This window comes from Lagopus muta, chromosome 1 (assembly GCF_023343835.1).
Source record: "Lagopus muta isolate bLagMut1 chromosome 1, bLagMut1 primary, whole genome shotgun sequence".
NCBI classification, from domain to species: domain Eukaryota; kingdom Metazoa; phylum Chordata; class Aves; order Galliformes; family Phasianidae; genus Lagopus; species Lagopus muta.
Window position 1 is genome coordinate 136,884,266 of NC_064433.1, and position 14,285 is coordinate 136,898,550.

The following is a 14,285-nucleotide window of genomic DNA, read 5'->3' on the forward strand; positions in this document are numbered from 1 at the left end:
CAAGTAGCTATTGAATTAATAATAATCTCTTGTTTTTAGGTCCTCCTAATAGGAAAATCCATAAACTTCTTGCATCAAGTTTGTCATGATCAAACTCCATCCACAAAGATGATTGCTGTGGCTAAATCTGCAGAATCTTCAAAGGGTGGTAGGGTATCAGTGTTGGTCAACTTCCCTTTCAACTGAGCTCTGTGCAGTATGTGGCTTAGACTATAAACTCACACTTTAGATAATGAGATGGAAAGGAGTTCAAAAGTTCCACCTTTAAATTGCAGGGTTTTTTTTTTTTTTAACTGGTTAATTGCATTTTGCAGAACAGGTATGGAGATGTGTGTGTATAATTTTCTTAATTTGATGGGTTTGCTGAATGGTTTTTAACGTACTGAGCTTCTGAATGAATCCAGGCATGATCAGCCTGCTTTCAGCTGACTTTAAGTTGGAGGAGTAGGATGAGAGCAGGCATATTCTTGAGTGTTGCTATGAGAATTGAGACTTCTCATCAAATACACATCACATAATTCCATAATAATAATAATAATTAATTCTGTGATTTAAAGGCAGGCAGGGCCACCAGCCTCCAGATTGGAGGCTGTGGCACCATCCAACCTTGTCTTGAATGCCTCCAGGGATGGAATATCCGATACAGCCTCTCTGGGCAGCCTGCTCCAGCACCTCACCACTCTTGTGTCAAGGACTTCCCCCTGACATCTGATCTAAACCTTCCCTCCTTGAGCTTAAAACCATTCCTCCTTGTCCTATCACTGTCTACTCTTGCAGAAGGTGATAGGACTTTGTGAAGTTTGCCTCATTAAAGAGTGAATTCTTTGTTAGAATCATTTTTTGTTTACTAAGCTTAGAAGCAGTTTAGTAGTTGAGGCTGAATCTCAGCAGAGCAGTGTGTGAAACTTGGTTCTAACTTTTCCTATCTGCAGCGCAGATTGGAACTAATTCTTGAACAGGCAGCGTGCTGTTTTGATACCTGGACCTCTGGTCTCTACCTTTTAGAGCAGCTGCTGTAGAACAAAAAACTGATGTAAAATGGGAGTGTATCCTTTAATGCTAAGGAAGGCCTGATAGTTCATCATCCATTATTTGGAGTTTTGCTGAAAGAAGCTATGTTACTTTTGCTATCTAATAGGAGCTTTATTGCAGTCCCTTTCTTAACAAGCTTATAGCTATAGAAAAGAGTGAAATACACTGCTTATGTCCTACTTTCTGGTCCCAAATTGCTGTACATTAAATGTGGAGAAGAAAGCAAAATGTTTCTGACTGTCCGCCAGATAATGCAAGCATATTCCCTCATCTCGTGTTCTGATGTATCTGTGGAAACTCTTCTCTGTTGGATGTTCTGACTGATTCTTTGAATGTTTTTTTCTTCTACCCTTAAATGTGACTCCTAATTTAGATCCGTCCCCAACAAAGATTTTCCCAATCTGTACTTTCTGATCTCCTTCAGATGATTTCATTCTGTAAACTGCCATACTCCAACAAGCTTAAAGGAAAATTCACTTTCTGTGTAGTAGTGATAATGTAATATGAGCTCGAAAGGTACAGGCTGGGTACATGCTAAAAGTAATATTGTTGAAGTATGGGCTGCTTTAGACTTGCTTTCGCTTTGGCTATACCTAATGCGTAATATAGTGGGTCAAAATAAATAGCAATTCCTCTGCTTGTACATTTCAGTTTCAAAGCTTGTTTGCCTCATTTTTTTGGAAAAATACAAATTTAATTCTAATTTATTGTTTTTTAGCTGCTGATTTGTTCACGGATCTGGAAAATGCATTTCAAGAGAAAATTGATGCAGCTTATTTTGAGACCAGCAAATACTTGTTGGATGTTCTCAATAGGAAGTACAATCTACTGGAACACATGCAGGCCATGAGGCGTTACTTACTACTTGGTCAAGGAGACTTTATCAGACATTTAATGGATTTGCTCAAGTAAGAATAAGAAGGGTAATTATGGTGAATTTCTGATGCTCCCAAGTGTTCATGATTGGTACTATTTTGCTGTCAGAAGATGATGCTTGAATTATTACTCAAAGGGTTTACCTGAACAACTTTGAAATTCTATTTGCACCCCGAGGGCTGAAGGTAGGAAGTACATTCAGTATTATTTTATAGTGTCTTGAAAAGCTACACTTTTCATCAAGCCTGTGAGAGGCCCAGGGATGTTTATACTTTGCTTGCTCCTGTCAGCAAGTTTAAGCTTTAAGTTCAGTTTCTGGAGTTCCTGACACCTCTAGTTAGTACTGTTCTGAGTGTTAGTCTTCTATATTTTGGATGCATTTGGTCCAAAACATCCTTAATTCCTTTCTATTTTATTTAATTGATGCCTCACCAATCTCTGTTTTAAGCATTCAAGAGTACCTAGAAGTTTAAGTTCATAAAGTGAATTTGCAAGCTGGCTGCTTTTACAAGCAGGTGCTGCTTAGTTTACCAGAAATATCCTTAACAAAGCTTTCCTTTGTTCTGAAAGGCAGGATTTCTAATAAAGCTTTCATCAACTTCTTTGTACATAACCTTGCTTTTTTATGTGGAAAATACTGTGAAGCAGAACAAGATTGGTGCATGAGATTCAGTATTACATTTGAGACAGAAATAGAGAGGGGCTTTCCAGCACTGATCATGGGGGAGAGGATTGCAAAGCTTGTGTGTTGCTGTCCTTGGAAAGTTGCACAGAGGGAGTGGGTTTGAGTTCTTCTGTCAGCAGTTTGAAGCCCATGTGGTGCCTATCAGTGTCTCAAAACAGTGAAACAGCTTTTGTGGTTTGATGTGTTGATGAGTTAATCTGCCTCATTTTAGATACAAATGCGACTGAGATTTCTTAATCGTTCCTATAGCAGTGCTAGTAATTTGAAATGACTGGCATTGAAGCAGGATAATCTTACTCCTCGTGCTGATGCTCAGATGTATAGCTGCACATATATAAACAGTTATAAATATTTTGCTCATTGATTTTCTTTGTGGTTAAGACTAGAAGAGTAACATAAGAGGTTTTGAATTTTCAGGAAAGTATTTCACTGCATGCTGCAGTTAGAACCAGTTGCTGCTACAGGCTATCTAAGAAGTCTGCCATGACTTTTTTGTTTCTTAACTTTCAGACCTGAGCTTGCACGACCAGCCACAACCTTGTACCAGCATAACCTAACAGGAATTCTTGAAACAGCAGTGAGGGCAACTAATGCACAGTTCGATAATCCTGAGATTCTCAAACGATTGGATGTTCGACTTCTGGAGGTTTGTTGCATTATGGTGACTCTGACCTGAAACAGAAGTGAATAAAAATACATACAGTGTTTGTGTACGCAGGCATCTACATGAAACAAAATTTTGATACATACACATAGTATTTATTTTGTCCTCCCCTTTTTCCATTGAAGTCCACTTTGAAATATGCAAACCTCACTTAAGCCTTCTCTTCCCATCTCCTGCCTGTTGTCTGTTTATATTTTGAATTGTGTTTGCACAGCCATTTCACTGACAAAACAAGGTCAAGTATTTGGGTCAAGTAGTAGATGCAGATGGCCCTGATTTGAGGTTCTGCAAGCAGCTTTTGCTGATACTGCTCTTAAAAGAATCTTGGGGCGTTTTTTTTCTCTCACCAGTAGTAATGAAGAGTAGAGAAATGCAAGTGCATTTTGTGAAGGATACCTCTACTAAGAAACTTGAGTTGATGAGGAGGTTCCAGCCCCAGAGGTGGGAACTGTCTGAACTCAGGCGACTGAAGTAAGCCTGTTCTTTAGGCAAAGTCCTGCCTGAGAAGGCTCCCCTTCATTTATTTTAATATTTTCAGTGGAAAAACACTGGCAGCATGAACATCAGCAACTGGGTGAGGTGAATCCTGCCATTGTGTAAAACATAGGTTAATTTTGGCTTAATCTACTACTCTTGACAATGAACTCCTGTGTCACGTATTGTTGTGGTTGCTTGCTTTTTCATATCAGCTTTTCATATTTCATCATAAAAGAAGAAGCAGCAGCTCTTCTGCACTAGCATGCTCTGATTAGCACTCAAGTTAACACGTCTTTTCAATTCAGGTATCTCCTGGGGACACTGGATGGGATGTCTTCAGTTTGGACTATCATGTTGACGGACCAATAGCAACGGTAATGTCATATATTGCTGTTTGTGAACATGTCTCAGATGCTGAGCTAGATTACTAAACATTTTGTTATTGAAATAACCTTCTTACTCTGGAGTGTACGATCAGAGCTTTTTTTTCAGCATCAAGGATGTATCCAACAGCTGAGCCAAAACCTCAGTTCTTATAAATTAACAGTGAGTGCTGAAAAATTACATCTAAAACATTAATTACTGAAAATCAGTAGTTCATTTGTTCTAGCAGAGATTTTGGCAGATACTTAATAAATGGAGTGCTGCTCCTTATAGACCATTATTACGAGACTGTAACAGCTACTCTGAGATAATTTGCAAGGAACTGGAGAGTGTATCTGAGGAGAACTTGCACTAACTAAATTAAATTTGATAGGTAGTGCTCACAAGAAATACTGAGGAAATAATTGTGTTGATAGAATCAATAGCAGTATTGATCAGAATGCATTTAGTCTCTGTAAAAATGCTGTAACACCAAAACACGAAGGAATTGTTACATACGTATGTAGTTTGAAAAGCAAAATGTTTAAGGTTTTTCTTGTTCACCCTTTCTTACCCTTCTATGCACATGAGATTGGAAGTGAGGAAAACCTCTCAAGAAGCAATTGCAGGTTCAAGCTTTTTCAGTTTCCAATCTTCTAGAACAACAAATACATTTGTACAGTGAATTGGAACTGGCAAAAGCATTAAGGCAGTTCTGAGAATTATTTACATTTATTTCAGTGTACTTAAATAGAAGACTCTTTTATGCAGAACAAATAAACTTTAGTGCATTTTTATTCAATTTTTCTGCAGTCTTCTTAAGAAATACCATGTGGAAATACTAATAATGCAGGAATCTTTTTTGTATTAAATTAGGAAAAAAATTAAAAGTGACAGTGCTGTAAGAAGACACAGTTGAAGTGTACTGTGGAACATACTCCAGAGTGCTCGACCATGGAGTGCTGCAGCTCTGCTGTTAGCAGTGCTTGGTGCTTATTTGAATGCTGGAGAGCTCAGCTCAGTTCTTGAGGGAGCATTTTCCCAAGAGCTTTTTTTGTTCTGCTGATATTTTACAATGAACTGCATGGGTCAGAATAGATGAACTGGGAAGATGTTATTGGTCCTTCAGAACACATGAGATCTGTTAAATCTATACTGATACTTTGTTTTGTAGGTGTTTACACGTGAGTGCATGAGCCACTATTTAAGAGTATTTAATTTCCTTTGGAGAGCGAAGCGAATGGAGTACATTCTTACTGATATATGGAAAGGACACATGTGCAATGCAAAGCTTTTGAAAAGTATGCCAGGTGAGAGGTCTGAATGGATGACATACTCATAAACTGGGTTTAGATTACTGTAACTGATTTTTAAATGGCCAAAAAAATCAGTTGTGACAAATGAAGTTTGTATTTTGTTGCTGGTTTTGATCGACTGTTTAATGATAGGGAGTGAAGATGAAATAGCTTTATTGTGTATGGAAGTTTCCTGCTTGTTTAAGCTAGTCCTAGATTATGGGTTTTTGTAGCAATGAGGAAATGAAACATCCCCTGTCTCTGGAAAGAGACCGTTACTCTTTCATCTCCTTTTATTCATCTTCCTTGATCTTCCCTCCCTTCCTTGATCTGTACCCTCTACTTCCCTTTGTCTTGTGCTGGGAGTACTAAGTCTTCCACATACTTCCAAATTTACTAGTTTTACCATTATTTGTTTCTTTTTCTTTTGTTTAGCTAAGAACAGAAGACACTAAGATAAGAGAAGCAGGTGTTTGAGCAGCAACAGGAAAGCTGTGAAGTGTAGTGGCTCTTTGTGCTTGGGAACTTTTGATTGTGTTTTTCTGTAGAGAATATAGAATTGTTTGAGCATCTGTACTGACTCAAGATTGACTTCTGACCTAACTACATTTTCTCTGTTAAAAAAAAAAAATAAAAAAAGCTATTGGGGGTTACAGTTCTTTGTGGCATAGTAGTGTTTACAGAAATACTTTTATAATTGGGAACTGTTTGGTGAGTGGAAGCAGGTACCTTGGCCTCGGGAGCTCTTGTAAAGATCAGCTTGCAGGGCTGATCTCTGGACTATACAGAATGACTAAGTTTCCTTTCTGTGAGTAAACCTTAGATTTACTTTACTGTTGCTCCTTTATACTAAAGAAGTCCTTGTTTGACTTAGAACCTGTGGTGTATTGTGTTCTCTCCTTATGTTCCCTTTGAGAATAGGGTGTGGTTTTATTCTCATCACTTGAAGGTCTTCAGGCTGAAACTATCTCCTACAGCTACATATTTTCTGCTCTCAGAAGACATACCTGGGAAAGCTTTCTTATGCTTTTTTTGTGGACCATTCTATAGATTAAATCGTAACAGGTTGTCACCTTTAGATCTGGCTACTTTTTAGGTAATGCTTTGCATTTAAAATGCTACCCAAGATGTTACAGCTATTGCTAGCAGATGGAGCTCAGTGTTGCATTTGAGTGTAATGCTCTGACAGAGGAGTGTGTGTTTTACAAATATCTGCCTTCTGCCTGAAGGGTCTGGAGGCTTTCTCATTCTCTGACATATCTAAGTTGGAAGCTGTGGGTAGATTTTTCTTCCAATATGTGCAATACGTGGAGAGACTGCCACAGCACTGATTTGCAAAGAAGCAGCAGAACTTGCTTCATTTTCTTTCTTTTCCTCCAGAACAGTACCTTACCCTTCTAGACACAGAGCAGCAACTGAAAGACAGTAATTGATAGAAGTGCCTGTAGGAGGGTCTTTGTTTTTCAACCACCATATGGTAGCACTGACTTTGTAGGATAGCTTTGCTCAGCATTCCCTAATAGCCAGGGTTTTTAATGCTTTCAAGGACCACTATTAAACTGTAGTGCCAGTCTTGCTTTTTTCTTATCAGGAAATTGGATAAAAAATATAGATGTATCCAACTCACATAGGCATGTTGGGCAGTTCCTGTTGTTTAACCAGTCCTGGCATTTTTTATTTATTTATTTATTTATTTATTTTAATTGATCCTATTTAAAGAAGATGCAATATTTGTATGAAAGAGTCTTCCTACAAAGGCATAGAAAATGAACAGAATACCTTGTTGTGCTGTCAATGAGATCATTAGATGGGTCTGTAACATTGTAGATAGGAAAATGCAGAATTTCTTGTGTGTTGGAGCCTCATAGCTTTGGCAGCATTTTAGAAATGACTTCCTCTGTTTGGATCTGCTTGATTCCAGACAGAAGAATCCTCCATTCTAGAGGGTTTTTGCAGTTGATGATAATCTTAATGGTACTCTTTTCTGTCTTAGACAAATGCTCTGGGTGAATAGGCCTGGACTACTAGAGCCACAGATTCCCTACTCCTGTTGCAGCCCCCCTCTTTTCTCTTCTCAATGTGGTAGTACAAAATATGCCACCTGTAGTATGAAGACTAGTGGCAGGAGGTACAAGAGGTCCCAGATGAACTGCAGATCTGTGGCCTTAGATTTTTCAGCCAAAAGAGAGCATGGAACATGCTGTATTTTTGCCTCTAAGGACTAAAAGGGTCTCAGTTGTGATAGTGTGCGAATTTCCAGTGCTGTCTGAGTGTGCAGTTGGTGTCTTTAGCTAACATTTTTGAGGAACTAATTGTGCAATGTTCTTTGTTCAGCTGTTTTTTTCCAGTGTTGCTACTGCCATCCAAGACTAGTGGCTGTCTTATGAGGTATTCAGTTTGGTAGAAAAAAGATTACCGAGCTGGTTTGATGGCTGTGCTTGTCCTTGTGGTCTTTAACATGCCATCTCTTTGAATTTTTTCTTTACAGAGCTTTCTGGGGTGCTGCATCAGTGTCACGTTCTGGCATCAGAAATGGTCCATTTCATTCATCAAATGCAGTATTACATTACATTTGAGGTATACTCTATCCATCCAATATGTTGCTTAAAAATGAAGTACTTTTAATATTCTGTGTGTGTTGTGTGTCTTAAGTTTCAAAGAGCTTGTCATCTAGCAAATCAAAACAGCCCAATCCTGAATCATTGTACTCCAGGTGCTTGAATGCTCGTGGGATGAACTCTGGAACAAGGTCCAACAAGCACAGGACTTAGATCACATCATTGCAGCTCATGAAGTTTTTCTGGACACAATCATAGCTCGGTGCTTGCTGGATAGTGATTCCAGGGTAAGTCTTCTCCTTTGCATTAAATTGTAACTGTGAGCTTATCTTATGAATTTCGAACCACCTTCTCTTACATTCCAGGACCAAGGAGAAAAGTCAGTTTTCTCCCTCTCAAATAAGACCTTGTTGTAGGAGGCTGCTCCTTGCACACACTAATAGATGCTGGTTATAAAACTTTTGCAAGGTGGGCCAGTTGCTTATAGTCCTGAGAAGCAAAGTTGTTGTGCAGCAATTGACTGGGAACTTTGCAAAGCAGTTTCTTCAGCTGAACATGGGAAGATTTAATTTACTTACGTTCTCAAGAGTGCCAGTAAATGAAATGCTTTTACTGTAATACTCTTTCATTGTTTTGTTACTTAACTGTCTCACAGGTACTTCTCAACCAACTTCGAGCTGTTTTTGATCAGATCATTGAGCTTCAGAATGCCCAAGATGCAATGTACAGAGCTGCTCTGGAAGAGCTGCAACTAAGATTGCAATTTGAAGAGAGGAAGAAGCAGCGTGAGCTTGAGGTACAGTAAGAACATTACTAAAATATGAAAACTAGTTGAATAATATCTAATTAATGTCTGGTATGGAGGGTTTTTACTTCAGCTACAGCTACAAAAGAAATGAAAAATGTATTGAGATGCATGTGAAACTCAGCAGCAGTAGGTAGTGAGTTTAAACAAAACCTCCAAATGACGTTTCATTTGTGTCTTACTCAAATCTCTGAGTGGATGGAGTTTGCACTGGGCTTGGAAGGACAAGGCATTTGGGGATGTTTTAGGTGAAGGAAATGGTAGAGCCTTGAATATTCTGAATCTTCTTGCAAATAATGCCTGCATACTGGCACGTGGGATGTGCAGTGCTGGTACAAGACTCAACTGCTTTGTTCATCTCAGACTTCCTTGGTAATAAAAGTCTTTCTGTGAAGAATGTGAGAAGAGCTTCTCTAAATTGCCATTGTAAAAAATCATGTAATAGCACACCTTGAATGTTTTCATGTGCTGTAAAACCATGGAGAGGACTGATAATTTCAGCCTTAGAAGGTCCATGTTTGGCTTTCTTTGGCTGCATTTGACCATGTGAACATGGTAGTTCAGCCCGGCAGAAGGTGGACAGAGCTAACAACTTCTATCACGTGACAATTGAATTCTTACTCATTTTATCTCTGTGTAGGGCAAATGGGGTGTAACTGCATCAGAAGAAGAAGAAGAGAAGAAAAGGATAAAAGAATTTCAAGACTCAATACCCAAAATGTGCTCACAGCTCCGAATACTCACTCACTTTTACCAGGTACCCTTTAGATATGTGTATATATATATATATTTTTTTTTTAATATGGGTCATTAATTACAATGTGTAGAAATCAGTTTCACATACAGGGTAACTTTTGTTTGTGGATCTAGGTCTTTATTTCTTTGTTGTACTTAGATGCCTGCGTTCACCATTCCTTAATAGACAGCACAGATGTGATGTGAATTATTCTGGCTTTGTCTTAGTATGTTATATCTCCTACTGGAGCTCCCATTTCCCAGGAAAATGAGCTGATACATTTTGGGGAGAGTGTTCAGAAAGCAGTGAAAAAGGGAGCGCAGCATTATGTGCCACAGCAGACTTTCAGAGTCAGAGCACAGAAAACCCAGAATCCTACCCCAAACTCCACTCTTGCCTTTCACATATGAGAAATTCTTGGTGTAGTATAGTCTGCCTTTAACTTCTCTTGAATATCATCTTTGGCATACCTGAAAATAAGATTTTTTTTAATGATATTGATGCCAAGTTTGAATTAAAGCTGCAGGGTTTGCTGTCTTCCTGCACTATTGCTGTCCTGGATGAAGTGATGCTGAGTGTTGATTTCGCATGCAGATTTTAAGGAAAGCAGAATACTGTGCTCAGTATAGCAAATATTGGTGTCTCTTTTTTTTGGAGGCTGTAGAGATCCTGGGCTTTGATAGGAGAACTTCAAATCTGGGAGGATTTTGCCTCCTGCATCCAAATATTGTACTTCTCCCTTCCAGAGAAAGAGTCAGATAACTTAAGAGCTGTAAGCTGTGAATAGATCATAGTTTGTGTGCTTTGCAGGACTGCTACAAGTCAGCAGTGTGCTACAAGTTGGCAGCATAGCTTTATCAGCTTGGGCTGTATTCCTGTCAGCCCTACCACAGATTTCTCGTGCAAGGACCTCTCTGGCCATCCGTAGTTGTCATTGGAAGTATTTAGGAAGGTAAATGAGAGGTGCCTGCTTGTAGGCATGTCCATATTAGTATTTAATGGAGATCAGGAATGAGCTCTTGATGGGAGTTTTCCCATCCTCCCAAAGCTGTGTGTTTTCCTGTATGCTGTGGAGCTCCTGCAGCCCCTTGGCCAGAAGTGTGCCTCCAACTTCCTAATTGCAAGTCCCAAGTCAAAACTGCTTCCAATACACAGTCTAGTCACTGAGTCTGCAGCCCTGGCTGCCCTACTTTGCAGATCTTTTGCTGTTCCAAATATCAAATAGTATGTTTGAAATAAGCAGTGGTTTATAGCTGTTCTAGTCTGTATTGTACATAGAACATAAAAACAAACATTAAGGTCACCTTGTCCTGAATTACCCTAAGTGTAGTGGGGCTGCCCTGGGAGAGCAGGCACACAGGAATGCTCCTCTACAGCCTCTGAAGCCTTAGGACAGATGGAGAGTCCTAGCTGGGCAAAGGGATGCTCTGTTTGAAAGACTGAGCTATATGCACTGAAAATTTTGAAGTGTCTATGGCAGAAATTTGAAGGTAAAAGCAAGCTGTGGGCTTTTTGTAGAAAGAGTAAGTCCTGTGTATAACTCATCTGCTAACATTTGAATATAAATTCTTGTGCTTGTCTTTTCCTGGATTCCCTCTGTTGAATAAACCTTGTTGTCAGGCTTAGACACCACCTAGAATACCTGTGTGAAGCATACTACTGTTGCTTTCTTAGCTGTTTCTTGATTCTTTCTTTTTTTCTCACTTAGGGAATCGTCCAGCAGTTCTTGGTCTTGCTGACAACCAGTTCTGATGAAAGCCTTCGATTTCTTAGCTTTAGACTGGACTTCAATGAGCATTATAAAGCAAGAGAACCAAGGCTTCGTGTGTCTTTGGGCACTAGAGGCAGACGAAGCTCACATATGTGAAATAGCTGCTAAGGACTGCACCTCGGTATCCGAAGGATGTTGAACCTCTTGTTGGACAAGGCAGTCAGTGTTGACATAATAAAACCAAATTGTGTGTAGTAGGTGTCCACCATTTCTGCAGACAACATGTTTTCAGTCATGTGATTGTGTGACACTATATAACAGGAAGCAAAAAAGTAGGTTTGTGGATTTTGGTTCTTTTTTTTTTTTTTACACTAATGTTTATAGAATTATCAGAGTAAATGGGCTTCTTGAAACTGTTAGAATTATCCTTAAGTCATCCTTTCAAACAAATGCCATTTTTATTTGAAGCTTTGTAAGCTCTCTCCACTGTAACTTATATTTGTGTCGAAAAAATCACATCTTTTGTTTCAGAAAGCACCATTTCCTTTTTTAACAAGAAAATAAAAAGGTTATTTTTTCTATATGTACTTGTTCTATTTGAAAAGAGCTTTTGTTAAAGCCAACAGATCAGGACACAGACCTCTTGTCCTCATTATGAACCTATCCAGCATTTCATTATGCTGATTTTCAGTTTTGTGATGTGTTTGACTGTGTAAGAAACTTTGTATCTGGAGACATAAACTTCTATTTAATTTTTTCTTTGTTTTCAAAGTTTACAATTTGAAATAAAGAAAAATACTTGGCAAATTCTATAGTTACTGTACAGGAGAAAACTATAGAAATAGAGCCAGAAATAAATCTATTGCACATAAGATCTAAGAACTGAAATTACTCAGTACTGTAAAAGTGAAAGTTTCAATTAAGATTAAAGTGAATGAAATAATTGGTGTTCAAAATCTGATGTGTAGAAGCAATCTAAATTGGATAATGTCGATTTCATTCTCTTCCCTTGCCTATTTTTTCATTGTAAATATTTATATATTGCTGTCCAGATGTGGGGAGAGGAGGGATTCTTCTTTTGCAAAGTTGTCACTATATCAGGTCATTTATTATGTTCCACAGGTACAAGCTTAGAAAAATAAAAACAACTATCTTTCAAACATTGGCTTTGCTTTTTGTAGTTGGAAAGTTATGATTCTTTGACAGGGTAAGAAAGGAGGAGCTCACAGCTGGGAATGTATTGGCCTACAGATCTCTGCCCACTACAGCCTTTTGGTATGGTATTATCCATTCTTACAGTTGTATGTAATTCATTAATTAACAGCTTCCCTCTGATGAAACAACTCTCTGGGCTTTTTTTGCCTTTTGCCCTTATTCTGTCTAAACCTTGGGAAGCAGAAGGAGTGGCCAGGCCATTCAGGCAAAGCTGATGTGATCATGAGTGGCAGGACCTCTTGTGGGAATGATGCATAAAACGTGCAGGCCTGGACTAGCAGGCTTGCCTTCCAGAATTCTGCTGCAGTGCTCCCAAAAATGTTGTAACACAGGTTTTGGGGTTCTTGCTTTTATTAAATAAAACATGTAAGCCTTTTTTTAGCCCTGTGTTAAAGAACCTGCCAGTGCACCTCAATTCACTAGAGTATTTGCAGGCAGCATTTCAGCCATAACAAAGTCATGACTCTGAAGCAAGTAATAATCTGTGTGCCAGGGGAAAGCTGAAGGTTTCAGAGCTTGGCATCATAACAATAAAAACCACTTTACGGGTAGGAATACTCTGGTTTTGTGTGTGTGGTGATAGTGTAGTGTTCTTGCAATATCTGAAAGAACTAAAAAGTTTTGGGGGTTGGGTTTTGACCAATACCTCTCCTCCACCCAAAACTGCTGAAAAAGTTGTATCTGCATGGCTACTCTATTGGCTGTTTTCTTGAAAGACATGTACAAGGGCTGCTCCAAAACAATGCCTCCTAATTTACTCTGTTAGTCTGCATCAGAGGTGGATGTTGGTGGCATGGCAATAGAAGCTGGACTTGAATTCCTCTATATGGAAAACATTGCACCTATTGACATTCATTGACGCTTGCTGAACATTTATGGAGGCCAAACAGTGGATGTGGGCAAAGTGAGGCAGTAGGTGGTGCCTTTCAGCAATGGCCACAGTGATGTGAAAGACAAGCCATGTTCCAGGCAGCCATGCAGATTTTTGAGCGTGGCTTGTAGGCTCTTGTTCATTGCTGGTGAAAAATTCATAGCTAATAGTGGTGACTGTGTGGAAAATAGTGTTTTAAAGCTGAGAATTTGATCTCAAGTAGTGTTACTGTGCTCTTTGTATCTGTTGTAGTTTCCATGGAAATAAACAGGAGGCATTACTTTCAGAGCAACCTGCATAAAATGGAACAACAAAACAGTTGTAGGGACAGCAAGGTATTTGAACCATCTTTTGGCCCTATACTGTTATAGCCAGATTCTCATCAAGTTTTGATCCATTCCCTTGAATAGCATCTACTTCCAGTCTTTGGGTTTGGAAAGAATTATATCAGCAGGATTGTTTGTGGAACAGGATTTGGAAACTGTTTCTCTTTTTTTTATTATTTTTCTTTTTTTTTTTTTTTTTTTTTTTTTTTTTTGCTCTCTGCTATCCTTCATGGATTACACTTATTTTCCAGATGACTTCTTATTTAGGTGAGACTACAGTTCTAGTGAGTGAGACGCTATGGAATTACAGTTATTCTTTGGTGGTGTGTTCTCAGCAGCCAAGCATGGACCCCAGGGTGGCCAGCACCACAGCTGCAGCCTTTCTGTGCCTTTATGATGTGACCTCTGGAGATCTCTCAGCACCAGTACCTGGAAGAAATGATTCTTTGTTTGTGAGTTCTGCATTGCTGTCTGTCTCCCAGTGTACTGACGAGCCCAAGTGGTTCTCTTCTGCACTTGGTTTCTGTCCCTCATTCCCCTGTCTTAGCACCAGAGGATGGGTATGATCAGGTTCAGTCACCCACAAAGAAGAATGCACTCACAAATGAAAGGCTGAACTGTTGCTGCCTCCAGCTGTGCTTCTGGGCTTTGGACAAGGGCTGTTTGCTGGA

The 14,285-nt window shown here is 39.1% G+C and overlaps 1 protein-coding gene across 1 annotated transcript in view; it reads left to right on the plus strand.

The window, feature by feature from the left end:
- TUBGCP3 (tubulin gamma complex associated protein 3) overlaps positions 1-12,443 on the plus strand; it is a 45,700-nt gene extending 33,257 nt beyond the window's left edge. The window contains exons 13-22 of the mRNA XM_048959489.1: positions 40-148; positions 1,751-1,940; positions 3,104-3,239; positions 4,040-4,108; positions 5,272-5,407; positions 7,881-7,969; positions 8,106-8,237; positions 8,606-8,746; positions 9,396-9,512; positions 11,200-12,443. Coding sequence (XP_048815446.1) covers positions 40-148; positions 1,751-1,940; positions 3,104-3,239; positions 4,040-4,108; positions 5,272-5,407; positions 7,881-7,969; positions 8,106-8,237; positions 8,606-8,746; positions 9,396-9,512; positions 11,200-11,358 — 1,278 coding nt within the window. The 3' untranslated portion in view covers positions 11,359-12,443. The remainder of the gene's footprint in view (positions 1-39; positions 149-1,750; positions 1,941-3,103; positions 3,240-4,039; positions 4,109-5,271; positions 5,408-7,880; positions 7,970-8,105; positions 8,238-8,605; positions 8,747-9,395; positions 9,513-11,199) is intronic.
- Positions 12,444-14,285: the final 1,842 nt, after the last annotated feature.